A 25,780-nucleotide genomic window follows, 5' to 3' on the forward strand; every position below is an offset into this window, starting at 1 on the left:
GAGCGACTCTTTTGGGAGAAGAAAACAAGAGCCGAAAGAGAAATCAACCCCAGAAACAGTGGGGATTTGCTGCTTATATATGCATTTATTCTCGAATTCCAACACCTGCCGAGAAGGCGTTTGACAAGGGGGTGCACGGTTGGAATCGTGGATGGTTGAAGCTCAGGGGTGGTGGTGGTATTATTAGTGCGTCAGCTGATCACCCATATGGGGACCAACCACCTGGCGCACCCGACGACACCATCTTCGAAACTCATGACATCACTGCTCCAGTTTCTCTCAATGATAAAGAGGTGATGGGACGGGCCTACATCATCAAACAATGCCTTGTTGCTCTTGACCATGTGGTTCTCTTCTTTGTTTTCTGCCCTTCCGCCCAGACTCTAGAAAAACAGGGCCAACGGTTGAACTCCACTGGCGGACAAGGTACCGCTAGACATCACTTCAAAATTGATGCTTCCCAAACACATGGAGGGCCGAACGTTACCCGACCCGAGGAATGCAACGCCAGGAAGAACGGATGAGGCCCGTACGGATGGCATGTCAAGAAGTGCATTTTCATATCACGGGACAAATAGCGAGGCCGCCACAGAAGTGATAGGTCGATCAATATGCATGTTCAGCTTCTCTGCGTCGGACGAAGTTGTTCCAATCGCGATGCGCACCTTCAGCGCAAGCCACGAACCAATATCACGCTCACACTATTGTCACCAAAACAGCACTTTGAAAAGTACTTCATACCAGGCTTGTATTTCTGGGGTTGGGGGTATTGGACCATATGAATCAAGCTTGTATTTACCCCAAGCTAGCTAAGACGCCATCCCATTTTGGCTGCCATGCATGCAGTGCACCCGACCCGAAACCCGAATGTCAAACCCAAATCAAAGACCCTTATGACTCCCCATTGAACAAGCTCCAGTTAACGAGACCTCTAGTACTCGGCAGAGCCGGTCTGGGGGAACTCGAAGATGACACCACGGCCGGTGAGGCGCTTGTAAACCTCGGAGTAGGTGTCGAGTCTGTAGTCAACACCGCCGCGCTCCTTCTCGTCAAGGATGACCTTGAGGGTCTTGGAGCCGTCCTCTTTGGTGCGGATACGCTTGCCGACGATCTCGACGGGGTAGACGAGGTCGGTCAGGATAGCATCGTGGACAGCGGTAAGAGTGCGGGAACGGGGACGCTTCTGCTTCTGGAGGTTGCGGGAGCGGGTGGAGCGCTTGGGGCGGGGGAGAATGCGGCGAGCAGCGAGGATGAGGACGTGGCGGTCGGAGAACTTCTTCTCGAGCTCACGGGTCAAGCTGGATGGCCAAGTCAGCAACGATGTTGTCGTTGACAACGGAAACATGAGAGGCAAGACTTACCGCTGCTGGACACGGTGGAAACCCTGCAGAGAAGGAACGGGGACAAAGATGACAATAGCCTTCTTGCCGTGGCCAACCTCGATCTATTTCAGATCCAAGTCAGCATGCGAGCTCCTGGATGACAGTGCAATCCATGGACCGCTTCCCGTCCTATTCCGCGCTGTGGTATGGATGTCATTGATGTCAGGGCCAGCGGACATAGAGAGGGCCGGCGCTGGACTGGAGCGTCGCAACACTCGCCCTCGCCCGTTTTCCCATTGTGATATCAATCTCCCCAAATAGTGCGACTGCCCGACGCGCGGCGAAAATGTGTTTCGAGGTTCGCGACGTCGGTGGAACAGGATGTCCGGGTGTTTGGTTCGTCTGTCAGATCATTTGAGTTCAGTGTGGTCTCACCTCGCGAGCAGAAGTGAACTGCAGAGGGCGGAGGGCAGCCTTGAGGTCAGCAGTGTTGCTCTCGAGGTCGTAGAGAGCGCCAGCGATGGCCTGCTCAAGCTCAGAGGGCTTGGAGTGCGAAGGGCTGTTAGCCGCGATCTTGCTGAGCTGAGGGGTAGACATTTTGGCCGTTGTCGTCGATGGTCGGGTTCCGAAGAAGTCTCGAGATGGGCTCGCTGCGAGGTTGTCAAAGTGGTTGATGGAAAATGGATTGGCCAGGCCTTGGCGGATAGGGTTTGAAAGCCCTGGAGAATTTTCGGTGGGCCTGATTGGCAATATTAGCAGGCGGTGAACTGTCTGTTGCCCCACCATGAATTCTGCCAGGCAGATGGCCAGAGCTCGAAGCTTGGACCACCCGTCAGCTGCAATCCCCACAACATCCCCAATCACCTTTTCGGGGGGCAGACATCACCGAGTGTCGATGCCTAAAGTAACAATGGCCGCCTCAACTCAATCAACGGCCCCTGCGCCTAAAGCTCCAAAGAAGGGCGGGTTTTCACTTCCTTTTCTCTACCGATTCTTTTTCCTCCTTGTCGAACCCATCTCGGCGCTCGTTGGCGCATATTTTGCCGTTTTCGACCAAGAGACCTACCTCAGGCTCACTCACGCCGCCTCTGCCGCTTCGCCGATCCCGACAAGCACATCGATTGTACTGTCTCAGCTTGGGAACTTGTATTTCTTCTTTGCTATCAACGAAGCTCTTGTGCTCAGAGCTACATCTGATATCGTCGTGTGGAGGACCGTCCTTTTCTGCCTTCTCGTTGGCGACCTCGGCCACCTGTATACGGTCAAGCAGCTGGGCGTGCAGATCTACTGGGACATCTTCAACTGGAACGCCATTGATATTGGGAACATTCCGTTTGTGTGTCTTGGGGCAACCATGAGAATCGCGTTCTTGGCCGGCATTGGTTTCTCGTCGACGAAAGGGACGAAATCAGCGAAGGCAGCATAATTGCACGACCATGGAAGACGCGGCAAAGCATCAGGAGCCGCAAAATGATGCCCCATTGTCAGATCGCAAGCGAAGCGCAGGACTCTTGGCCCGTCGGTCTTCCATGTGCCCTGAGTGCTGTCCATTTTTGCGTCTTTCAAGATCGACAAAGCGGGTAGGCATGATGAGGCTCTACGGAGTCTGATATTGGGATCTGGGAATCGAAATATTCAACGGTGCCTGAATCTCCATTCTACCGCCTCCTATGCGCTCGCCTCGACGAACATGTTCTCCCGACGTATGCCAGCCCAGTCTCGGAACCTCGCTCTGTGATTTGTGGGAAAATCGTCATCCGTCAGAATACCAACTGTGGGTGCGACGGCAGCGTGGGGGTATTCTTTGGACCTTACCAAGCGCTGTCACGCTTTGAGCGACGTCGTGGCGGAGCACGGTGGGGTCAGAGGGGAACGACGAATAACACGGCATTGGTCGGAATGAGGTGGGTGTTGACTCCATGAAGTTTTGCCTACCAACTTCCAGCAGCTCGGGAAGAACAGTTCCATGCAGGTGGAAGTCCGGCTTAATTGGTTCTGTTGCACCGCTGGACGGGTCTGGATAATATCCGTCCCTCAGTCAGGGGTGGTAAGAGAAGTTGGGGTTTACCCCTCAGATCATATCTCGATCAACCCAGGAGGGTGACTGAATAAAAGGCGGGGTGGCCGCTGTCACTATTGTGTTGTTATCTTGTGAGGGACTCCGTGCTTTACAAGAGAAGAATCAAGCGTCCTTGCCTTGCCGTTTCCCACGTCGCTGTCTACTACCTGCCAACATGCCATATCCCGAGACCTTCACCGGGTTCCAGGTGAATGGACCAGAGACCTGGACCGAGTTCCACAAGAACGAGTTCCAACCGAAGCCATTTGGCGATTACGATGTGGATATCAAGATTGAGGCTTGTGGTGTGTGCGGGAGTGATGTCCATACCATCAGTGGCGGCTGGGGAGAGCAGCATTTCCCTCTTGCAGTTGGTCACGGTATGGCTTTTCATGACGATTTCGCCTGTTTATGCACGGTCCCTTCAGCTCGCTGACATGAGGGATGAATAGAAATAATAGGCACTGCTATCCGCGTGGGATCAAAGGTGTCTCTTATTAAAGAAGGCCAGCGCGTCGGTGTCGGAGCTCAAAGTTATTCTTGCCTCGACTGCCGACAATGCAAAAACGACAACGAAACCTATTGCCAAAAACAGCTGGATACGTACGGCGCCAAATGGCCCGACACAGGCATCGTCTCCCAAGGTGGCTACTCCAGCCATGTGAGAACACACGAGCACTGGTATGGTTGTCACCCTTCCACGATTTGACTCTGGAAAGGCGCATACTGACATCTCGTCCCAAGGGTCTTCCCCATCCCCGACGCTCTCCCCTCTACCGTTGCTGCCCCTATGCTCTGCGCCGGCTTGACCGCCTATTCCCCCCTCGTCCGTAATGGCTGCGGCCCCGGCAAGAAAGTAGGCATCGTCGGGCTCGGCGGCATCGGCCATCTGGGTCTCCTGTTCGCCAAGGCCCTCGGCGCCGAAGTCTGGGCCATCTCCCGCACGCACAGCAAGGAAGCTGATGCCAAAGCCATGGGCGCTGACGGGTTTCTGGCCACGTCAGACAGGGACTGGAACGTGCCTCATAAGATGACCTTTGACCTCATCATCAATACGGCAAACTCGTTTGAAGGGTTTGATCTGGACGCGTATCTGAGTTTGTTGGATATTCATGCCAAATGGGTCAGTGTCGGTTTGCCAGAGGATGACGGAATCAAGGTCCGGAACCAGACATTCTTGACCAACGGGTGTTTCTTTGGAAGCTCGCACTTGGGGAGCAGGAAGGAGGTGTTGACTATGCTGCAGCTGGCGGCTGACAAGGGGATCAAGACCTGGGTGCAGGAGGTCCAAATCAGCAAAGAGAATCTCGCCGAGACGCTGACAAAGCTGCACAACAATGATGTACGGTATCGGTATTGCCTGACTGGCTACGAGGAGCAGTTCGGAGCCTGATTAGATCTCTTTACCGATTTGTTGATTCGTAGCAAGGGCAAATGTAGCGAAGTAACTCTTGATCTATGGTATCAGCTACCATCATGATGTTTGAAAGAACGGGGGGTATCTACCATGACCACTCTCATCAACCCTGTTTGATCCTTCCCAGCCCAAGCACACACCAATATGCCAATTCTTTCTTTTCCTTTTGATCCTTGTCCCGGCCGGTTCCAGAAGCAGCATCATCACCTCCACCCTCCGCCTCCCATTCGATCCGCACAAACATGGGAATCTCCAACACATCCTCATCCTGCTTCAACACATCCCGACCTGGTTCCAACTTCAAGGAAGCAGGAACAACCTCGACGATAATACTAACCCAGTTCCGGCCTCGCTCCCAAATCTTACCAACCTCGACCTGAAACTGGCTCTCGGTCCCCGCCCGGCGTCGGCTCCTACCCGACGACTCGCGGTCGTTTTCCTTGAGCGCCTCATCCCAGACGTCGGTGTTGGCGTCAATGTCAAACTGCGGGCAGAGAACCGTCACCTTACTGGGGAACCTGCCTGGAGTTTTGGCCGGGGCACCGAGGGTTACTTTGAGGGATTCGAAAATCGGGTTCTTAAACGTCAGAACAAAGTGCACCGGCTTGAGAGGCTCGAGGAGATCGCCCAGGATGGCGGGGGCAGCGGGCCCATTAGGCCCCGGGAGGTTGAGACGGCGGATAGTGATGCTTGGGATATAGCTGCCTGCTACCAACCTGATTCTGAAGCGCGTGGTCTGGACTTTGGCTTCGGGCTTGGAGATGATGTGACGGCAGACAGGGCAGCGCTTGGAGCGTTTTGTACGCAAGAGGTAGGGAACTGGCCGCAGAGACGAGTTGAACCGGGCAGCTCCATAAAGATGAGTTTCTCCCAGGTTGGGCGGCTGGGAGCAGATTTGGGTGTTTGACGCTGTGTCGAGAAAATCTGATTGATGGAGTTGAGTGATCAGTGAGGATTCGTCGAGGTCTGTCTCGAGTAGGCCTTCGTCGGCCGTGATGGCTTCGCGCATGGCGCCCAACTTGGACTTGGCTCTTGGGTCATGGAGCTTTCCGCCCGTGTACAGGTTCATTATTCGTGACAACGAGGACGGCGACGAAAAGCCGAGATCTCCCAGAGACGAGAAGCCGTTATCTCCCGCGTTTGGATCGGCAAGCTGACTGTTATAAAACAGCTTGAGATTCGCAAACTGTGTTTCCAGGTCCGTATCTTGCCCTGCAGCAGCTTCACTTGACGCTGCTAGTGCTGCCTCCCCTCCGCGATGGGACAACTCCTTACGCCGTTCCTTACGTTCCTTAGCCGTGAGTCTGGAAGCGCCCCCATTGCGGATTTTGGCGAGCTGAGCGTGAATACTATTCGGCTTGTCAAACTGAATGCAGATTTCGGTCGAGCTCCAGCTGCAGTAGGAGCAAATCAGCGAGTATGTCGTGTGCGGTGTGCCAGCGCGGTCAGGGGCAAGTAGACTTGGGTCTGACGGCGGTGCCTCTATGCTCGTTACGGAAAGGGGCCCAATGCATATTGGGCACTGAAAGCAGCTGCGAGTACATCTGAAATTGATCTCTTATTAGCAACGCCTACCAAGGGCAAGCCGAACACCAGACATAGACGACGAACGGACCTGTTGCCCTCACTCTTAAGGTTGCTGCTCGGCACTTCAAACAGACAACTGGGACAGAAGTAGGTCGCAATCTCCTCAGTGATACAGCGAGGGCAGCGAATCTGGTGACAGTCTTCGCAGTACAAGAGATACTCGAGGGGGTAAAGACTGAAGTTGGCTCGCGGGGCACGGGGATCGAAGGCGTTATCTTCTTCGTCACCGTCGGCACTGGTCGGCGATGTTGCGTCTGAAGGCCGCCCAAGCGATGCTGAGTCGGAGCAGGGACATTGAATGTACGTGTATGGATTCAAGGGCGCCATTACGCCCCAGCACTATATGAAAACTGCCACAAGCAAGAAATGGGAAGTAAAAGTCGTCGGAGGCTGCCGCTGCGTGGACACCTTCATGTGGCCCCGCACCTTTTCGAGCTGGAGTTTAATTGTAGCTTCCAAAAATTGGGAGCTTGACGCGCTTGATGGGCAGTTGACACGCGCCGCCAGTTAATTTTGGTGGCACCATTCCAAACCCTAACCCTTTGCATCCAAGCCACATCATCCCATCTCCTTCCTCTTCCACAACCTGGAGTCCTCAAACATCAATCCCCATTGTTTTATAGTACAGTCAAAGTTACTTGCAGTTGCGCGTGACTCGGTTAATTTTCGTCTTTTACGGACCTAACAACAGACGATGATGGATCGCGGCACATGGCTTGCAGACAGGATAAGGATCATGCATCATTCGGTTTGGAATGCTGAGATATCTCATCCTCGCAGACGAATCCGGATGTGCGATACAAGCGTATCGTGGTGACACCCATGTGCCCTGGGTCATGCAAAGCTGAGGTTAATTCCTGTGGCCCCCTCGTGGATCTGCTTCACCTTACGGTGAAGCAGATTTCACATCCATACTGTAGCAACACGTTAAATGAATGGCGATAGTGGTCCTGGAGAGACGGCATATCTTACAGACTTTACACATCTTACCAGCAGCATAATCACACCATAACCTGCTTTAGCAGTGGAACTGAATGACCCGCCTGGTTTACCTACCACCGGAACTGGCGTCCGTCCAGCTAACCTTATTCTTGGTCGTCCGTTCTTGGGGCACTGGTGAACCAAACACCTCCCGGCACCCCGCGCTTCCGCCATCCCATCGCCGGCAGAGCTGCTAAGTGGCCAGCATCGAGCTCATAACCGACATATCTCTCACCCGGCGAAGAGACGGCTTCTCCAGCCAGGAACTGCCTCTGGCAGTGCGTTGACTTGTGGCTCCGAGTCTCCGTGGTCCTCTCGGATCTTTTGGAGCCGGTGAATAGTCACCTCAGAGCTTATGGAACGTCCATCAACCCCAATATCAAACCTCAAGAGGTGGGATGGCGATACCAAGGGGTGTACGGCTTGGGATAGCCTGAGAAGGGTACTTTTTCCATCAGCGTCTAGCACTGGGTCGAGGATAATCCTACTAACTTGGATTCCAGGACCCGGAGCTATGGTCTAGGGACGGGAGCTGCCTCGTCTACTTGTACGAGCAAGGTATCTCACGGCGGGGTCCCTCGTTCAAGGTCAATCTTGATGTGCTCTTTGCGGCCAAATGCCACCCCTTGGTGGCGAGATATGCTTTGCGAGATACTCCTGATTGGACATCGTCAGACGCCGAAGAAGCTCTGGTGAACGAGCTCATGGGTGACGCCATTTCAAGTGATAGGGTCGAACTCTACATCCCAAATCCTATATCTGTCGGCAGGCCAGATGTTCGGAACCATCAGATTTCTATTCGCAACCTCTTTGCCTGGGTGTTTCGTCGGCCTGTTGTGGGTGAGCACCTCGGGTCGGCACTCATCAGTCTGCTGAATAGCTTGAGAGAGTATCGTTGCCCTGATGAAGATAACATGGACAGCATCCTGGGCTACATAGATGAGCTGGGCTATCTGGACATGTCAAACCGACCCTTTCACGCCCTCGCTTTGGTACACTTTGCTGAGCACTTTCGACTAAAAGATCTATACACTGATGCTCTATGTCATTGTGTGGGTATGTCTGACCATCTCAGTGACATTCCTGAATTTCAAGTGAGTTTGGACAGCATCTTTGTGAGGCTGCTGGGTATCGGTTTGTCTGACACATTGGGCTACAGATTATCAGCTCTCAAACGCGGAAACTGATACGACAAACCAAGGCTGAAATGAGCACATACTTGGGCAGAGCAGGTCAACAGCTCCGAGACTTTCTAGAAAGCGACTTCCGAGAAAGCCAGACGAAACTCACCCCAGGAGAGCATTCGCACTTGGATCGGTTTCGAATGTTTCTTGCGGCGTACTTTACAAAACGGCTAGGAAGATACCCACCGGCATCGATTGAGCCACCATATCTTGTATTTGAGCGGGATGTCTATGCCACAATGCATCAGGACCTGGACGCCCTGTACCAGCACCTTGCGGACACTACTCTCTGCACCACTAGCATGCCGACCTTGGCTCACCTCAAGACCGGCGGCACAATTCTACAGATTGTTCATGGATTTGACGAGCGGAATAAGTTCACGCCGCTGGACCATCCTCTACCTTTGGTGCCGGAGGTGATTCCGAAGCCGGCGACCCGCAAGTTATCATGGCTCAGCAGGAATGACAAGGTGAAACCTAGACAAACATTGGTTGATCATGCGTCTTTGATCAAGGCCACCAACAAGCAGAGTTCACTGATGGCAAATCCACTTGTCGTCGCTTATCGGAAGCTCGAAGAAGATGCAGTCTTCTTTCCTTCCAAAGCAGACAAGAACGAAAAGCTGACACAAGCTGACACACGCAAGGCCCGTTGGGTTCTGATTTATTGCATCAGCCAAATACTGCGAAGTTGTTCATACTCCCCACCGATATGCCGGAACATGGAGGGCGTTCGGTACAACATCGCCATTGACACCAGCACCATCATACATCCATGGGGAGACGAGCCAGAGCCCCCTTCTTCTCCGGCTCCAGCGTGTCCAATGCTGAAGCGATCAAACACTCTTGCCAACAGGCCATCATCCCCAATTTTGGGAAGGCCCGCTTTATCCGAAGCCAAACTTTCTGTTCCACCATCCTGCGACAGCCTCTTGACCGTGTCACCACCCAGTTACACCCCGGTGACCGTCCGGCCATCTATCGGGTCTCTCTCGGCTCGAAAATCACATTACTTCCGCGCGTCATCCTCATTTGCCAAGGCAACCCCTCTGCGTGCCTTCTCGACCTCCAGCCAGCAATTCCATTATCCCCATATTCCCATCCGAGTCGGCAGCACCCGTCGTGGCAGATTCCGCCGCCCTTCCTGTCACACTTTTGGCTCTGTCGACAGGTTTTCAGTCGAAGATCTCAAACCTCTGCCCCTCAGCCTGACAGCCCGCGGGCCACAGGCGAGCGGTATTTGCTCCTCATCAACAGATGGCTTGGCTTGGGCCAGTAACGATGCAAGCAGCAGAAGAAGCAGCAACAGCAACAGGAGCAGCAGCGGCAACAGTGGAGAAGACAGCATCGGGGACACCAGCAGCAAAGTCTCAGACGCGTCCACCGAGGTTACCACACCGGACAACATTAAATCCACTGAAGTTTCCGTCACGTCAGCTCCCGATGTTCTCTCCGGCCTCGCCGGGTTACGTCCCCCTCCACCACCGCCGCAGTCAGCCTTGCCACCTTTACCCCTTTCGTGGCCGCCTCACGAGGGGCAGCTTCACGGCGATGGTAATCGAAGCAAGGTATCGTCTATGGGTGAGACAAACGGATATGAACAGCAGCGAGACGAGACGATCAATGATTTAGAGGTGAGCATGCAAAAGATGGCGTCGAGCGATTCCGTGTGCACGCTGTCCAGCAGCGTGTGCTCGGATGATGCGCAGTCACAGCATAGTTTGAATCAATTGCCACTGCCGCAGCTGCCTCCGTTACCTAAGAAGAGCAGCAGGAGGAAGCTGGGGGGATTGCATCCTAGACCTCTGAGGATCAGGAAGGTGGCGGCTACGGTTGGATTGGGTGGAAGTTCCCAGCAGCAGTAAAGCCTGAATGGGGGCGGGTATGGGGAATGGGCATAGGAGGTAAAGGAGTGTGCACAGTTTGTTGGATTGGTTCAAGTTGGGTTGACATGCCCACCTGGTTGTTGGGTTTATGACTTTGTACTGTCGATATCCACTCGGCTTGAATTCTGCAACATGCATCTAGAACATGAGTACATAGTCGTCTCTTGTCAGGAGGAACAAAGCTTGTCCTCCTCACCGAAACTTTGGCTCGGAAATCCACAAGGTGATAAGAGTTGTAGTCCAGAGTTAACTTGGCAGGAACACAACATGGATTAACACGGCCCAGAAGAACTCAAAACGCATTCCACGTGGCAAGGTGTTACTACTTTGGTGAAACAGTAGAAGCGTTGTAGACACCACAACCATCATGGTACCAAGCAATCCTCTCTTATCGTACAAGTTGTTGAACATAGGAACAGACCATAGCAACACAAACTTCCATGGTTCTCGGACCGATGACTGGACACAACCTCGAGGTACAGCTTACCTGTGGGACAGAAGATGTGAACAAAGTTCGTATGCCCTTGTCTTGTACGCCGTGGTTATCCAAACTCTAAGCTCCCTGCTTGGATATGGCTATGTCGCGTCACGGTTGCAACCGAATGTAGATTAGAGTGTATCGTGTTTGTGCTGGCAGTACTACAGTTGCCCCATTCTCTCATGTCTATTTGTCCCGTTCTGTCCAAATTCTATCCAGGTGATCCTATCAAGCCAGGGGTATCATCGCCCTCCCTCCCTCTCCCTTAGTCATAAAGTAAACTCGGTATAGCCCACATAGTACCTTCTCAAGACGCCCGGGTCTTGAGCTGGACACCGTGCCACTCCTTGACCAAGTCCCCCAGCGCGGCGTTGACCAGCCTCTGCTGCTTGAGCATGTTCAGCCCCCTGAACTTCTCAGAAGAAATGTCGATGCCGTACATGGAGCCGCACCCGCCAGAGATGTCTTGCACCAGGAGCTGGGTCGGCGCAAACTCTGCCACGAGTATATCCCACACTTGTGCTTCTCCTTCTGTCAAGTCTTCTGGTTTGGGAAGAGCTGAAGGGGGCTCTGAGGACTGGGAGGCGGAAGCTGCGCTCTCTGACGAGTAGAGCCGTTGTGCATGGGCTGCGATTCGTGGGAATTGGTGTTGGGGGCGAGCGGGGATAGCGAAGTTGGTAGTGATTGCTGGTGCGCAGCGGGTGGTGGCGGCAAAAAGGGTTCGCTTCGGGACGATGGAGGAGAGCCTTTGGGCGAGACGGGCGCGCAGACAGGTACGGCAGATCATAGTGGGCAATCTTTGGGTCTAACGCTGTGATATACTGAATGGCAGCGTAGTAGCGGTTGTGTGGCCGAAACGTGCTTGTATGGGGGGCTGACTCGGATCAAAATGCGTGAATGCCTTCACCAAAGAAAAAATGACGATGCAGCAAACAGGTCGAGATGGAAATTCCAGAAAACCGTTTGGCAATTCAATTGCTTGGCTGGGAAATAAACGGCCTCTGATTGGATGCCAACGGTTCGTGAGACCCCACCCCCTCCGCGTTCCCCGCGATCTCCGGGGCCGGCAACCTGATGGCCCCCACTTTCATTCTTGAACCATCCCGCCATGTCGAACAACAACCACAGTAGGTGAGCTGCCGCAATAAAACCAAACGATAAGGTTAATAGAGCAATAGATCTCGAGAATGATGTGCCTAAACAAGCAATCAACGGTCTGCGTGTATACTCAATATACAAGCCGCTTCAGGATTGTTGTGATGCTACTTGGGCTTACACCTTCCAATACAGGCGACCAAAAGAGACCTCCGGCTCCAACTGGCAGGCATTCTCGTTCCACCGATGCAGCATAAGCCACCAGAACGTTGCTCTCTCGATGTCCGAAGCGGAGGAAACAGGCTAACTTCTCAAGTCTCATCTAGGACGGTGTAACCGGCTGTGATCTCGCCATCATGCCGTGTGCTCGTGACACTGTCGACATACTTGTCCTAGGAACCCAAGCAATATGTCCGAGGACCATCGCAATCTATACTCAATACTATCGAGTCCCTGATCAGCAGCATGAGGCCTTGAACCGGCACTCGTATCGGCAGCGGCAGCACCGTGACAATCTGGACAATATATACGCAACGGCTAGGATATACCCGATGCGTGCGACTTCGGCATATTTCACACCCTCTTCTCTGCGTTTCCAAGCATGCTGCCGAGAGCGCCCAATCTGGTAGGATGAGCAGGTTAGGATGTTATGGACATGGAATGGGAGATGCTACCTGTCAGCCTAGACTTGGTGGGGGGAGAGAAACACACGGAGTCATGCCTACTACATTCATATTTGGCGATTAATTGCAACCATACTCAACTCCACAGATCGCCCAAAGAGACGGGAGTTGGCGCTCGTCTTGTCAAATTTCACTGTGAGTGTGACTGTTGTCGACAATTCGGAAGCCCTGAACCGGTGGATGCATGGCTGGGAGCAGGGGATCGTGCGGGGCAATGCGGGGTGCCCTCCTGGTTGCTGCCAGGGCTGGCACGAGGCAGCCAGGGGGCCGCCGCCATTCTCTCCTTGAGCTTCTCCAGTTCTCCAGCTTCTCCAAGCAGTTCCAATTCTCCAGCTTCTCCTCATCAACCGGCGTATGTTGCGCTGGCAGCAATCTGCAGGAACCGCTGGGAGGTGCATAGGTGCATGCTTCAGTGAGGCGCAGCACCAGAATGTTTGGTCATGACAACCTCTTTTTGTATGGCTTCCACCGGAGGATGGCATCCGCAACCCTGCCAGCTTCTCGCATCTTGTCGTCCCGATCCAGTTCGCTCATGGTGAGAGACATACATTGCGCTACTGTGGGTGTGGGTGGCTGGACAGGGGATCAATGCCGCTAACCTGAATATTCCCGACTGTGTAGCACCCTGTTAACGCCGTTGGGCAAGACTCGATCGATTCCATCGCCACAACGTCGTTTCGAGCAACCCTCCAAGCCAGCCAAGCATGCTCCCAAAAATGGAAGCCGCCCATCTGCACCCACGGATAACCTCTGATGCGCCAAGCCAAAACTGGACCTGGAACAAGAGGACCCTCGATTCTCTCACCTACCTCTCTGAGCCTCCGAATGAGCTCCCCCAAGATATCCCAAGACCCTTCCAAGAACCTATGGAGCACGGAGGATCCTGGAACTCACAAAGGACGGAATATACGGGAGACTGATCAAGACGGTTCCCTGTCTCCGTCATATGGAACAAATGCTGCACCTTGCACATCTCTGCGTTCTTTCTGCAGATGGCCATGGTCTCTACCCGTGCAATGCCGTGCCTGGCCCTTCTTCAGCAACCTCAAGTCCCGTGGACCTTGCTCCCGTCCATATTAATAACGCTTGGCCATAGATCCCGAGGCCCAATCGAGGTTGCATTCCTCGCGCTGTGAGATGGGAAGGGAATAATAGAGCAGCAGCCCAAGCTGCCCTGCCCTGGCAAGGCAATACGGTACCACCCAGCGCTCTTTTTGCCAGCGCCCGGTCACGGATCCTCTCAACAATAGGTGATTGACCAATGGGATGCTCCAATCGTGCTGTCGATAAGAAATCTGGGTAAATTCGGTCGCAACCTCAACTTGACGTTCCTGACCATTTGGGGGCGACATGATGGGACATGGGCAAGCGAACCGTAGCAGACCCGAGGACGGCTCTGATGAGACCTCTCGTCACTCCCGAACGAATTCTCCGCTCAGTCATGGCCATATATATAATAGCGAAGCCATGGCACCACTTCAGCCTCCAGAGGACGACGCCCTCGCCGGAAGCCCGAGGTTGGTAAATCAAGTTCCAGGCCTTCGAGGAAGAGCGACTCGCCATCCCTTCATTCCTCTGCCTGTCTAGACGTCCTGCCTCCCGTTTCGTCTTCTATACGCCAGTCCCCTCATCCGGGACCACCAAGGCAACATGGTCCGGTTAGATCTCGCGACTGTGTTGCTGGCGGTGGCAGCTGCAGTGAATGCGGTACAGGTTGACACGCCCGAAGTCCTGCCAGGTGCATACATTGTTGAGTATGAGAATGATCAGGTATGATACACCAACCAGTCCCGGATCTACGACACCAAGGCGTCCGTTGTATAATGCTGCGCACAAGCCGGTTCATACAAGGCAACTGTGCGCCCTGCATTATGCAGATGACGTTCGTTGGCAGCATCATCTTCCTCAGCCAACTATTCGAGACATGTCGGGCCGCTTCCCTAGCTTCTGCTCTGACACTAACAAACTCATCTTCAGGATTCCAATGCTTTTGTCCGCAAGTTTGGGGGGAGGGCATCACTTCGCAAAGACTTGCGCTTCAAACTGTTCAAGGGTGCGTCGATTCAGTTCAAGGACACCAAGAATGCCGAAGAAATGGCGGCCAAGGTGGCCAAGCTGCCCACCATCAAGCGAGTCTTCCCTGTGCGACGGTACCCGATCCCACAGCACGATGTTCTTTCGACGGGCGACGATGCTGCTGCCCTCGTCAAGCGCCAGCTTGGCGGCAACGTCACCAACAGCTTCTCGCCGCACCTGATGACACAGGTAAACAAGTTCAAGGAGGCAGGAATCACAGGAAAGGGCATCAAGATTGCCGTTATCGACACGGGCGTAAGTTGATATTCAGGGCCATTGGTTTGGTGGACGGACGGACAATGGTTCCGGCTAACATCGGGGTGCCCTAGATCGATTACACTCACCCGGCTCTCGGGGGTTGCTTTGGTCCAGGCTGCTTGGTTTCCTACGGGGCTGATCTAGTGGGTGATGCGTTCAACGGTGCGAACCAGCCGAGACCAGACAACGACCCCGTTGATAACTGCAATGGCCACGGCACACACGTTGCGGGTATTATTGCTGCTCAGTCAAACAATCCCTACGGTATCGTCGGGGCCGCCGAGGGCGTGCAGCTGGGCGCCTACCGTGTGTTTGGCTGCCAGGGCGATGTGGGCAATGACCTCTTGATTGCTGCGTACAACATGGCATATGAGGCTGGAAGCGACATCATCACAGCCTCTATTGGCGGTGCATCAGGCTGGAGCGAGGACCCTTGGGCTGCCGTCGTCTCACGAATTGTGGAGAACGGCGTGCCATGTGTTGTGTCGGCTGGAAATGATGGCGCTGCCGGTGTCTTTTATGCTTCGACCGCGGCCAACGGCAAGCAGGTGACTGCCATTGCGTCTGTCGACAACGTCATCACGCCCGCGCTTCTTGCCAACGCGACCTACCAAATCGATTCCAAAAGCGAGTTCTTTGGCTTTACTGGCGGCGACCCGCAAAGCTGGAACAGTGTCAGCCTCCCACTATGGACTGTTAACTACAACACGTCAGATGAGGCTCACGGATGCGACCCTTATCCTGCCTCCACCCCCAATCTCTCTGGCTACATTGTGCTGATCCGTCGTGGCTCTTGCACCTTTGTGCAAAAGGTCGAGAATGCTGTTGCGAAGGGAGCCAGGTATGTCATTTTTTACAACAACGTCCCAGGCACACTCAGCGTGACAGCGCGAGTGCCGGGTCTGTCGGCTGTTGCTACCATTCCCTCCGGTACGGGCGAGCTGTGGGTGGAGGCATTGGAATCCGGGAAAAGAGTGCTGGTCAACATGGCCAACCCGTCCACGGCCCCCAAGTTCCTCGCCAACTTTGACAATCCGACAAGCGGTGGTTATCTCAGCAGTTTTACCAGCTGGGGTCCTACCTTTGAAGTGGAATCCAAGCCTCAATTCTCCACCCCTGGTGGCTACATTCTGTCAACCTACCCTCGTCTTCTCGGTTCATATGGCGTTCTTTCAGGCACCTCGATGGCTTGCCCCTTGGCGGCGGCCATCTACGCCCTGGTCATGAACGTCCGCGGCACCAAGGACCCAAAGACGATTGAGAACTTGTTGTCATCTACAGCAAAACCCAACCTGTTCCGCCGGGATGGTGTATCCTCCCCATATCTGGCTCCTGTTCCCCAACAGGGTGCTGGCCTGGTGCAGGCATGGGATGCTGCCAAGGCTACGACCCTACTCAGCACGTCTGGCCTTTCTTTCAACGATACAGATCACTTCAACCCGGTTCAAACATTCACCGTCTCCAACACGGGTTCGTCATCGGTCACTTACTCTCTGAGCAATGTCGGTGCCGCTACTGCCTACACTTATAGCTCACCCGGCGCTCTCACGCCTGCTTCTCTCCCCAGTGTCGAGCTGACGGGTAACTTTGCCTCCCTGGCGTTTACCCCTTCCACCTTCACCCTCGGAGCTGGCCAACGCAGGATCGTCACAGTCAAGGCGACAGCACCCACCGGCCTCGACGTGAAGCGGTTGCCCGTTTATTCTGGTTACATCGCCATCAACGGCTCCGACAGTTCGGCCCTTTCCCTCCCCTATCTCGGTGTTGCTGGCTCCCTTCACTCGGTTGTTGTCCTTAACAGCGACAACACCCTGCTTGCACGGGCCCGCGACAGCACCAACTCTCCTGTGGCGGCAAATCTGACCTTCACCTTGCCCCCACCTGGACAATCCAACATCACAGCCGTCCGCAACCGCGCCGATATGCCCAAGCTCGTGGTGACACTGGCTATGGGTAGCGCCATGATCCGCGTCGACGTCGTGCCCCTGACCAACTGTTCGACAGCAGCGCAGAACGCCAAGGTCGTGTTTGGTACTCGTACTCTTGGCCAGCCAGAGGAGTTCCCCAGCTGGTACAACCCCCGCGGGACCTTGCAGTACGCCTGGGATGGCAGGCTCGCTGATGGAAGCTACGTTCCTGCGGGTAGGTACAAGCTCACGGTGAGAGCATTGAGGATATTTGGAGATGAGTCCAAGTCCGAAGAATATGATGTCACGGAGACTGTGCCGTTCAGGATACGGTATCTGACTGAGGGCAAGACGCAAAAGAGGAAGAGGTTTGTCAAGGGGGAGAGGGCGCTATGGACGGTCGGGGTGGAGAGGAGGCAGACGCCGGAGCAGTGTGAGGCTGACGAGAGGACTCTCAAGCAGTGAGCTGGTCTGTTGGCATGAAGGGAGGCTGGAGAAGAGAAAACCAAGGGATGTGTTAGCATGAGATTTTCTTTTTTTCTTTCTTTCCCCTAGTTGGTCGGTCTTTCTATTTTGGGTTTTTTTTTTTTTTGGATTATGGGATGTACTGAGCAAGCAAGCGTAGCGCTGACATGCGTGAAGCGTACATGTAGCAAAGCAAAGCAAATTGGGAACAAAGTACTGGCTCATGTGATTTTGGCTCAATGTATCGTCATGAGTAAGGGAGAGGAAGAGACGGGGTAATGAGGGCTGGCTGATGGGAGGCTACTGCAGGTATGGTTTGTTCTTTTCTTCTTGAAGTGACGGTAGTGTGTTTCATTCTTTTTCAGCTCTCTCTCATGGTGTGATCTATCGTTTTTTGTTCTTCTCCCTTAAGCCCGGCTCCCCAATTGCCAAGTTCTCATGATGTTGCTTTTTGGTCAAGGTGTGTGAGTGGCCTGCATTTTCAGCTCTTGGGGCTGGCGTCCCATTTCCGCCCTGGTTTTGAGGTCCGAACATCCGAAGCCGAACACACGCCTGAGCATCCCTTGATCTTGCCGTCGGATTTGTTGACTTTTCATGGATGGCAGGTACCAAAGTTATTCTCGGAGATTCAGTGGAGATGATTTTGATTTTTTGGAAAGTCTTTGGTGCCTTTTTCAATTTTTTTTTCGTCGTTTTCACTTTTTTGAAGAAAAGAGCGTTGCATGTGATTGATGTCTGGCTCGGTTGTGTCATTGGGTCGCTTGAAATCAAGAACTATTGGACGGGTGCAGTGTTGAGTTTTTTGATGGCGGTTTCGTTACCAGCAAAACACAGGTCGGTAGCGAGAACAGACGGACCAAAACACTTGAAGAAGGGTCATGAGGTTCCCCCGCAAGGAACTAGTTCTCGTTGAGGTGTTGCTATTTTGAGAGCGAGTGTAACCGCAACCCAACCCAACCCATCAGTCTCGGTTCAGTTTACCTGCCTACCTAGGTACTTGGACAAAAACATGGTGGCTTATGTGTCGTGTGAAAGCGTGACATGGTGACAACCCGGGTCTTGGTGTCGTGCTGGATGTCCGTCACCGGTGTATTGCTTTTTGGTTGGTGACATCGCCGACACATGAAGTGGCATGGCAGGAAGGCTGACAGGAAGGACACACTCCCGTTACCAGCGGTTATGTGTGTGATCAAAGAGACAATTGATGCTCAAGGGGCCAATACGAGGCATGAGTTTGTCATGACGTACACAAGAACAGAATCAAGTTTTGAATTCTGAAGACTGTTTCTTACTACTGGGTTAGGGATGCAAGACAAGATATTCTAGTCAGCGGGTATCTGTTAATGCCGTGATATCCGAGCCGTGAATAACCTAACTATGAGGGTAGTTGAGTAGGGCGGGATGCATGAAATTTTCGGCTGTGTGAGATAGCTGTGTATGTGATTCGACACCTCTGTCACCAATGACCGTAGGTGTATGGCGGAAAAGCCCCGAAGAGCTGGATAAGCCATGCACACAGCAATGATCGACAGGTACCCGTCATAAATCAGGCAGGCAATCTGGGATTGGTTATGGTCCCAAGCCCTTGGTACGGCACCCAAACGAGGGACGGATATGTAAGGGAAAGAAAGGTTGTGACAAAGTTCCTTTTTCTTTTTGAGAAGCAATTCGAGTACGAGCAAGCCACGAGGACGAGCAGCTTTCTCATTCGAGGTGTACCAAGGTTTTGTATACTACTTCAAACCCGTTGCCTCAATACTATGCAAACGCTCGGAGGACATGTCTCGCATTTGTGAATTACTTCAACCTCACTCTGTCGTCGGCAACCAAATTCCTGGCCTTCCGGGCAAAGAAGCAAGATTAGACACACATCCTGCAATTTGCTTCCTCGTGTTTTTGCTGCACGCATAGACCCCCAAAAGAGCGAAATTGGAAATGGCAAACGACTGAAAATGCACAGAGAGATGAGTGGCCGACATCAAGAAACAGAAGCGGGAGGTCAGTTCAGGAAGTCGAGGGGATGATCGTGAGCCCAACGCGATGTTTGTTGCTTTTGAAAGCGGTGATACACCGCTAGCATCGACGCCGTTGAATTTCTCTTCAGCAAAGGCGAAACGATTGTCAAATGAAATGTTGGTGAACGGGCGGTATGGATCTCACGCAACAAAACTAAGGATCGCGGACCACAGGAGTTCAGCTAACGCGACTTCAAGGTCTCCCACCGCCGTTGTTGTATCACCACAACCCCACCAGCCACTCCCTATCTCAACGGTGTTGGGCGCCTCCAGAGCCTCTTGGCCACACTTGCCAGCGCCGTTTTCTTTTTGTGTGGCTTGAGCCTAGTCGGGGACCTGGTTGTCGATCGTGATACCCCTGGCAGGCCTGCAAGATGCGGTCTAATGCGATTTAATGACATCAAAAGGGGGTTGGCAGAATTGCTTTCGGGTCTGAACAGTGGCATTGTGGTAACTTGACGCTCAGCCGTTGCAGAAGAACAAATATTGTCTTTTCCCGGAGTCATCCAATCTGTATGCGTAGGTAAAAGAGATTCACAAGAAAACTGACAGTTTGACGTGCCAAGAGACAGGCTGCCCATGTCCAGTTTAGCTCCCGCAAGAGCATCGAGCAAAGATCGACGCCACCCCGTTTGCTGTTAGGGTAGAGAAGCTTCGGTCTGGACTAAAGTTAGCCAGGACTAGGGTTATGTGGGGGTTTATCTCTTGGGATGAACATCATGATGGATTTGCAGTAAGGTGCCGATAGGGGAAATACCTCATACCTGGAATGATCAAGTAAATGGGGGGCTTCCAAGACGATAACTTTGCAGCAGCAGCTGACTGCCATGCTTGATGGTGCGACAACGCCTGCCCTCATCCAGTAATAAAAAGAAGAAATGATGAGGCTCGATATCAAGCAGTGCAGATGCGGGCAAAACACCACGCTCTCGGCCCTGCATCCAGTGTCCACATCCAGAGATAGGGCTGGCGATCTCCCAGCGGGTCCGGCAGCTTGGCGCGGACTATTGAGATCGACGACGACAAACTCCAGAAAGACGAGTGTCCAGGTTTGTAAGTGCCTGTCTTGGAAGAAATCGCTGTGCTCATCTCCGTCAAGAACGGCATCATCCGGGCCAGGTTTGATTGTCACGAGACAGGTATATAAATCTCATGATGCCCTCGAGTAGAGACACATTCTCTTTTCTCATCCTCATCATCTTCACCTTCACCGCCGCCCTTCCCAACTAGTATTTCCCCTAATCAATAATATCCAACTCCAGTCGCTCTTTCGAGACTCTCCCATCCCTTAGTATTGCCTTAATATCATCTTTAATCATCACCACCACCAGCACCATCCACAAAACACCAGACAATCAAGATGAAGTTTCTCAACGCCGCCATCGCCGCCGCCAGCCTCGGGTCCGTCCTCGCTGCGCCCGCCATTGACGCCCGCCATGACAAGCCTACTGCCACGGTGACTGTCCCAGCTGATTGCCCATGCAACACTGGCTCTCCTGCCGGCAGCAGCAGCATCAGCCTCCCCACCAACCTTCCCTCGGTTTCTGTCCCGGTCAACATCATCCCCTCGACCTCTTGCACAGATGATGCCGCTTCTTCAACAGGCGCTCCAGGCACTCCCGGCACTCCCAATATCCCCGGCATTCCCAATGTTCCGGGCACCCCCAATGTTCCGGGCACCCCCAATGTTCCGGGTGTACCCAATGTTCCCGGCACTCCTGCTGTTCCCGGTACCCCCAACGTTCCCATCGTTGATGTCGATGTCGACGTTCCAGGCACACCTGGCACACCAGGCACACCAAACACCCCAGACATCCCAGGTAACGACAGTGACGATGACAACGACAACGACGACGACAGCAGTGACAGCGACAGCGATGATGAGGACAACAACGGTACTCCCATCGTCGATGTTGATGTAGACATTGATGTTCCTGGCACCCCTGGCACACCTGCTATCCCCACCACTTCTGGCAACCCTACCATCGACCTTGACGTTGTCGTTAGCCCCATCGTGGACCTCGATGTTGAGATCACTATTCCTGCCATTACTGCTGACGTCGATGTTAACGTTGTCATTGCCGACCTCGTTGCCATCATCGTCCAGATTGAGGCTCAGGTCCAGACCGATATCCAGCTCATTCGTAAGACTCCCCGTTTTCATCATGATCAAGACGTATATGTTGCTAACATCACGGCCTAGTTGACATTATCGGCGCTGTCGACATTGATGTTGATGCTCTCATTGCCGTCCTCATCGACCTCCAGGCCCAGATTGACCTCCTCGTTGGCGACATCACCCCCACTCTCAACGGTCTCCTCCTCAACGTTGACCTCCTTGTTGACCTCAACCTCGCTGTCGTCCTCGACCTCGTTGCCGATGTCCAGGGTCTCCTTGGCGAGATTGAAGTTACCGTCCAGGGTCTCCTTGCCCTCGATGCTGGTACGTCTTGCCGCCTCATTAGCTGCCCCCACAACTCAGATAGAGATGCTAACATGCCAATCAGACATCCTCCTCGTCATCTCCGCCAACCTCGAGGTTATCCTCGGTCTCGTTGTCGACATCTCTGTCCCCATTGTTGACGTTGTCGTTGACATCGTTGCCAACGTCGGTGCCTCTGTTGGTGCCGTTGTTGCCGGCGTTGTTGCCGACATCCAGGTCGTCCTCGATGCCATCGTCGACCTCACTGCCCTCCTCCGGGTGGACCTTGGCACCATCGTTGCGCTCCGCAAGTAAATTGCAATTCTGAGCTTGCTGATGAAGGAACAAAGGGGTTGTTGGTCATGAGACATGCATATGACTAAAAGGGATTGGGTTAATTCCCGGCTGCTAGAGTAGAAGCTGGGTTGCGAGCAGGAGTTGGTTTTCAGCTGTTCCTTGTCAGGGTCTTCTCTTTTTTTGTCGATAGTTTGTGGTTTTGTATACTTAGATTGTAATTTTGATTGTCTTGTGTGTTTTGCCAGAACTAGTTCCTTGTTCTCTTCGTGCTTTGTGAACAGTCAACCAACCCAACTCAGGGCATCGGCATTTGTCAATCCCGCAATGACATCAGAGCCACCTTGAGGTTAGTGAAGCACGAGGCTTTCATCCGTCAAAGTTTGTCTACACTTTGGACGAGTCGGTCAGTTTCGGCGCCGGCGCTAGAGATTCGCAAAAACCACCCACCAAACAAATCACACCTGTTCAGGTGCTGGATGGAAAAATAAGGAAGGAACGATGCGAGGGTTTCCAGGGGGCCAGACTCATCTTCACATGCTTCGGGAACTTGACCATCGCGGCTGATGGTCCCCCAAAAAGGTCTGGCCCTGTCAGAAATAAGTTAGTGTTTTCATCCTCCCCATCACCCCTTTGCCGGCTGGCTGAACATCAGTTGCCTGGCAAATATCCCAGGCTGTCACGACTCAACGCTTCCCTTTGGTTTCATTGGCCTCTTTTCGAGTCGCGGGTGTCCCCTTTTCCTTCTCCATTATGAAGCTGGTACCCCAGCATCAACTGGCCGCGGCCACCCATTCATTGTCACCCATTATCCTCCATGTTGTCCCCTTGACTGGGAGCACGACATTGACAGCCGCGGATGATGGCTGATACTATCGAGCCCGTGGCTCGCCCACCGCCACCACCCAACTTCAAAACACTTGCTGAGATTCAGCAAGAGGCAGAGTCACCAACACCAGCACCTTTCATCCGCCTGATACAATCTCCTGTTCCCCAAAGCGGCGACATACCAGCCGCCACCTTCAGAGTACCTTGTCCAACACTCCTCCGACCGAGTAAAGATCCAGCCCGCAAAATCCATCCAGTTTTTGAAGCAAAACTCCGAAACAACATGCTGCCCGCTTTGGGCTTTGTCGAGCTGGCCAACGCAGGCGACGTCGCCGCCAACGTGTACAACTCGACACCAATACCTATTACCATTGTGATCTGCATGATTGCTGGTGGTACCGCCTGCTTCAGCCTGCTCTTCTTCCTCATATACGACGCGACTCGAAGCTGGAAAAACATCTGTGGACTCAGGGTTGAAAGGCGGTTTCTGCAAGACCTACAAAAGGCCGAGGACGAGCAGCAAGACTTGGAAAAGAGAAGTGCCGGCGCAGGCATTGCCCGTTCATTCTCTGGCTCCCATACCAGTGGTTCGAGCAAAGAAAAAAGAGCTGATGGCGCTGCAAGGGACTGGGGCAGAACCCTGGCTTGCTTTCTCCATATTAACAACCAGGACCTCCGTTCCGAAATTGTCTACCGCTTCGGCATGGACATTGTCATCGGCGTCGGTATACTGCTGGTCAGTGCTGGCACCTGGATGGCCACCCGGGGCGAAGACCCCTATCTTTTTGATCTCTCTAACCTCCTCACTGGCTTCCTCGGCAACTCCCCACTCGCCTTTTACGCAGTCATCAACATGCTCTGGGCAGTCTACCTCGACAACGACCAACGCAAGAAAACACGCATGGTCGCCTCGTCTCTCTATTCCGACTTTCCCCCAGGACGTTCCTATGTAGGCGACCGCCTCGAACACATGGTCTCCACCAGAGCCAACTACCTGCGCATCCACTTCCTGCTCAACGGGCTACCCGGTCTGATAGCAGGCGCCATGTCCCTCGCTGCGGCAACGCAGTGGTGGGCTTATGTAGTGCTGATCCCTTGCATCGTCAACTCGGTCATGGCCAACCGGCTGTGGCGGCACAAAATCGGCTATGACCGGCCGTTCTTGACCAACATCGATCTAAAACCCCTCAGCCGGGACGAGCTGCTTGAATCCCTACTCTTGGTGGATAGCCGTCGGCAGAATTTGGCCGCGACGAGGTGGGCGGCGATCACGATGCCGTTTTGTCCGTTACTGCAGTACATTGTTCAGTTCAACCTCTTTGAGCAGTTTTGTCTCCGACTGCTGTCAAAGAACCCCGACATAACCAGACGTTACTTCCAGGGTGATGTCGAAAATGAGCTGGGCGGGGGGACGGCAACGGTGACGATTGACGCGTACCAAGTGTTGAAACTGGCTGAACTCGAGCCATGTACAAGAGATGTAGTCACCCAGGCCGCAAGGGACACAATCTGGTTTGATGCGAAACGTGGATTGGAGTCGAGGGAGAGGTGGCTGATTGAGATTCTGGAGGTGTACCTCGTGCTGGGGGCGGTTGAGAATGATGGAGGCCGTGATACGCGGCCTTCAGCATCGTCGTTTACAGAGAAGAAGTCGGGGTCTGTCAACTCGCTGTCTGAACAGGAAGACGTCAATGAGAAGCTTGAGATCAGTTTCAGCAGAGAGTAATGGAAAACGAAACCGAACAAACACATGCTACGAATTCCTACAAGAGGTTATGTCAGTCGGCGTATTCCAGCGTATCTGTTACTTACGGTCCTGGTGTGGGTGGAATCTAGTCTCACACAATTCGGAACACGCCGGTCTCGATGTTGGTAAAGGCAACGCAGCTTCCCGTTTCTCGTTCGTATTTTCCCGCTACATCTCCCACGGTTCACCAAGCCATTGCACAACCCTCGCCCTCAGAGCTCCTTCTTCTCGGACCCATTTTTCACCACCTCGCTGTAGGTTGGCTCGTCTTCAGTCTCAGCACCAGCAAGCCCATCAATGATCTCCTTCCCAAACCCATAGATAAACTGCGTCGCCGGAAAAACAAGCCACAGCCCACTGCCAGTTTCGTTAGTATACACACCCTCAATCTCCAGCCACCAGTCACAAACACAAAAAGCAAACTTACTTCGGCACCACCCAAAGAACCACCAGCCTAAAGAGATCGTTCTGCCCAATATTCTCATACCCCGAACAAATCTCATTCAGCCAATACAGCACAGTCTTGCTCTCGGTCATAACCCCGGCCGCAAAACCAGTCAACACCGCCGCCGCCGCCCTTTTCCCCCTAATCTTCCCAGTAACCTGATCTTTACTCGTCCACCAAATCCAAGCATACACGAGGTACATGGCCGTCTCGATGGCGTTCATCCAGCTCTGTGCAGCCGGGAACCCAGACCCGGCGTGCCACTGCTTCCAGCCGTAGTTGCCGTCCACCTCGCCGTAGAGCGCGTAGGGTACCCAGAAGGGCGAGTGTATGGACCCGCCAGGCATTGTGTGAGGCCGGAATATGACATAAAAAAAGTCCCAGGTCACGGCGGGGAGGGAGAAAGCGAGCCACAAGAGGGTCAGCTGGGTTGGGGTGTGGGTAAATGTCATTTTTTGCAGTTGTTGGTATGCAATATGGTATCTCCGTGGGGGCGATTGAGAATTGACAACGAGGACAGCAATGTTGATGAGAATAAATATTAAAGGGTGAAGATGGAACAACAGCAAGAGGGAGTGGACATGCCAGCTTACTTAGCCCATCTCATCTATTCCGCTTCTATGACATCGGA

The 25,780-nt window shown here is 53.4% G+C and overlaps 12 protein-coding genes across 12 annotated transcripts; 8 read left to right on the forward strand and 4 right to left on the reverse strand.

The window, feature by feature from the left end:
- Window positions 1-635: 635 nt before the first annotated feature.
- On the reverse strand, window positions 636-2,108 carry RPS7A (ribosomal protein S7A; the record flags this gene model as incomplete). The annotated part of the gene is made up of 3 exons (XM_062950119.1): window positions 636-1,298; window positions 1,362-1,444; window positions 1,758-2,108. The coding sequence occupies 3 exons, from the start codon at window positions 2,106-2,108 to the stop codon at window positions 932-934; spliced, it is 801 nt and encodes a 266-aa protein (XP_062795810.1). The 3' UTR covers window positions 636-931.
- A 124-nt stretch (window positions 2,109-2,232) lies between these two features.
- Window positions 2,233-2,748, forward strand: QC764_704570 (uncharacterized protein; the record flags this gene model as incomplete). The annotated part of the gene is made up of 1 exon (XM_062950118.1): window positions 2,233-2,748. The coding sequence occupies one exon, from the start codon at window positions 2,233-2,235 to the stop codon at window positions 2,746-2,748; it is 516 nt and encodes a 171-aa protein (XP_062795811.1).
- Window positions 2,749-3,556: 808 nt separating this feature from the next.
- QC764_704560 (uncharacterized protein) lies at window positions 3,557-4,878 on the forward strand (the record flags this gene model as incomplete). The annotated part of the gene is made up of 3 exons (XM_062950117.1): window positions 3,557-3,761; window positions 3,834-4,062; window positions 4,126-4,878. The coding sequence occupies 3 exons, from the start codon at window positions 3,557-3,559 to the stop codon at window positions 4,772-4,774; spliced, it is 1,083 nt and encodes a 360-aa protein (XP_062795812.1). The 3' UTR covers window positions 4,775-4,878.
- A 23-nt stretch (window positions 4,879-4,901) lies between these two features.
- Window positions 4,902-6,846, reverse strand: QC764_704550 (uncharacterized protein; the record flags this gene model as incomplete). The annotated part of the gene is made up of 2 exons (XM_062950116.1): window positions 6,414-6,846; window positions 4,902-6,342 (listed from the first exon to the last, which is right to left on the reverse strand). Exons 1-2 carry the CDS (start codon window positions 6,710-6,712, stop codon window positions 4,902-4,904), a joined length of 1,740 nt encoding a protein of 579 aa, XP_062795813.1. The 5' UTR covers window positions 6,713-6,846.
- A 132-nt stretch (window positions 6,847-6,978) lies between these two features.
- On the forward strand, window positions 6,979-10,782 carry QC764_704540 (uncharacterized protein). Its single transcript, XM_062950115.1, has 3 exons — window positions 6,979-7,808; window positions 7,870-8,460; window positions 8,526-10,782. Exons 1-3 carry the CDS (start codon window positions 7,722-7,724, stop codon window positions 10,413-10,415), a joined length of 2,568 nt encoding a protein of 855 aa, XP_062795814.1. The 5' UTR covers window positions 6,979-7,721; the 3' UTR covers window positions 10,416-10,782.
- Window positions 10,783-11,157: 375 nt separating this feature from the next.
- On the forward strand, window positions 11,158-12,316 carry QC764_0109890 (uncharacterized protein; the record flags this gene model as incomplete). Its single annotated transcript, XM_062941154.1, has 2 exons — window positions 11,158-12,041; window positions 12,093-12,316. Exons 1-2 carry the CDS (start codon window positions 12,023-12,025, stop codon window positions 12,314-12,316), a joined length of 243 nt encoding a protein of 80 aa, XP_062795815.1. The 5' UTR covers window positions 11,158-12,022.
- On the reverse strand, window positions 11,222-11,701 carry QC764_704530 (uncharacterized protein; the record flags this gene model as incomplete). The annotated part of the gene is made up of 1 exon (XM_062950114.1): window positions 11,222-11,701. The coding sequence occupies one exon, from the start codon at window positions 11,699-11,701 to the stop codon at window positions 11,222-11,224; it is 480 nt and encodes a 159-aa protein (XP_062795816.1).
- Window positions 12,317-12,906: 590 nt separating the features above from the next.
- QC764_0109910 (uncharacterized protein) lies at window positions 12,907-13,439 on the forward strand (the record flags this gene model as incomplete). The annotated part of the gene is made up of 2 exons (XM_062941155.1): window positions 12,907-13,044; window positions 13,314-13,439. The coding sequence occupies 2 exons, from the start codon at window positions 12,907-12,909 to the stop codon at window positions 13,437-13,439; spliced, it is 264 nt and encodes an 87-aa protein (XP_062795817.1).
- Window positions 13,440-14,342: 903 nt separating this feature from the next.
- QC764_704520 (uncharacterized protein) lies at window positions 14,343-17,828 on the forward strand (the record flags this gene model as incomplete). Its single annotated transcript, XM_062950113.1, has 3 exons — window positions 14,343-14,462; window positions 14,670-15,023; window positions 15,098-17,828. 3 exons carry the CDS (start codon window positions 14,343-14,345, stop codon window positions 17,396-17,398), a joined length of 2,775 nt encoding a protein of 924 aa, XP_062795818.1. The 3' UTR covers window positions 17,399-17,828.
- Window positions 17,829-20,773: 2,945 nt separating this feature from the next.
- QC764_704510 (uncharacterized protein) lies at window positions 20,774-22,150 on the forward strand (the record flags this gene model as incomplete). The annotated part of the gene is given in 4 exon segments (XM_062950112.1): window positions 20,774-21,197; window positions 21,207-21,557; window positions 21,617-21,856; window positions 21,921-22,150. Coding segments are annotated over 4 exon segments (1,245 nt in total).
- An 841-nt stretch (window positions 22,151-22,991) lies between these two features.
- Window positions 22,992-24,683, forward strand: QC764_704500 (uncharacterized protein; the record flags this gene model as incomplete). The annotated part of the gene is made up of 1 exon (XM_062950111.1): window positions 22,992-24,683. One exon carries the CDS (start codon window positions 22,992-22,994, stop codon window positions 24,681-24,683), a length of 1,692 nt encoding a protein of 563 aa, XP_062795820.1.
- QC764_704490 (uncharacterized protein) lies at window positions 23,862-25,601 on the reverse strand (the record flags this gene model as incomplete). The annotated part of the gene is made up of 3 exons (XM_062950110.1): window positions 23,862-24,630; window positions 24,770-25,061; window positions 25,132-25,601. The coding sequence occupies 2 exons, from the start codon at window positions 25,599-25,601 to the stop codon at window positions 24,917-24,919; spliced, it is 615 nt and encodes a 204-aa protein (XP_062795821.1). The 3' UTR covers window positions 23,862-24,630; window positions 24,770-24,916.
- Window positions 25,602-25,780: the final 179 nt, after the last annotated feature.

The sequence above is a fragment of the Podospora pseudoanserina genome, assembly GCF_035222485.1.
Source record: "Podospora pseudoanserina strain CBS 124.78 chromosome 7 map unlocalized CBS124.78p_7.2, whole genome shotgun sequence".
NCBI classification, from domain to species: Eukaryota; Fungi; Ascomycota; class Sordariomycetes; order Sordariales; family Podosporaceae; genus Podospora; species Podospora pseudoanserina.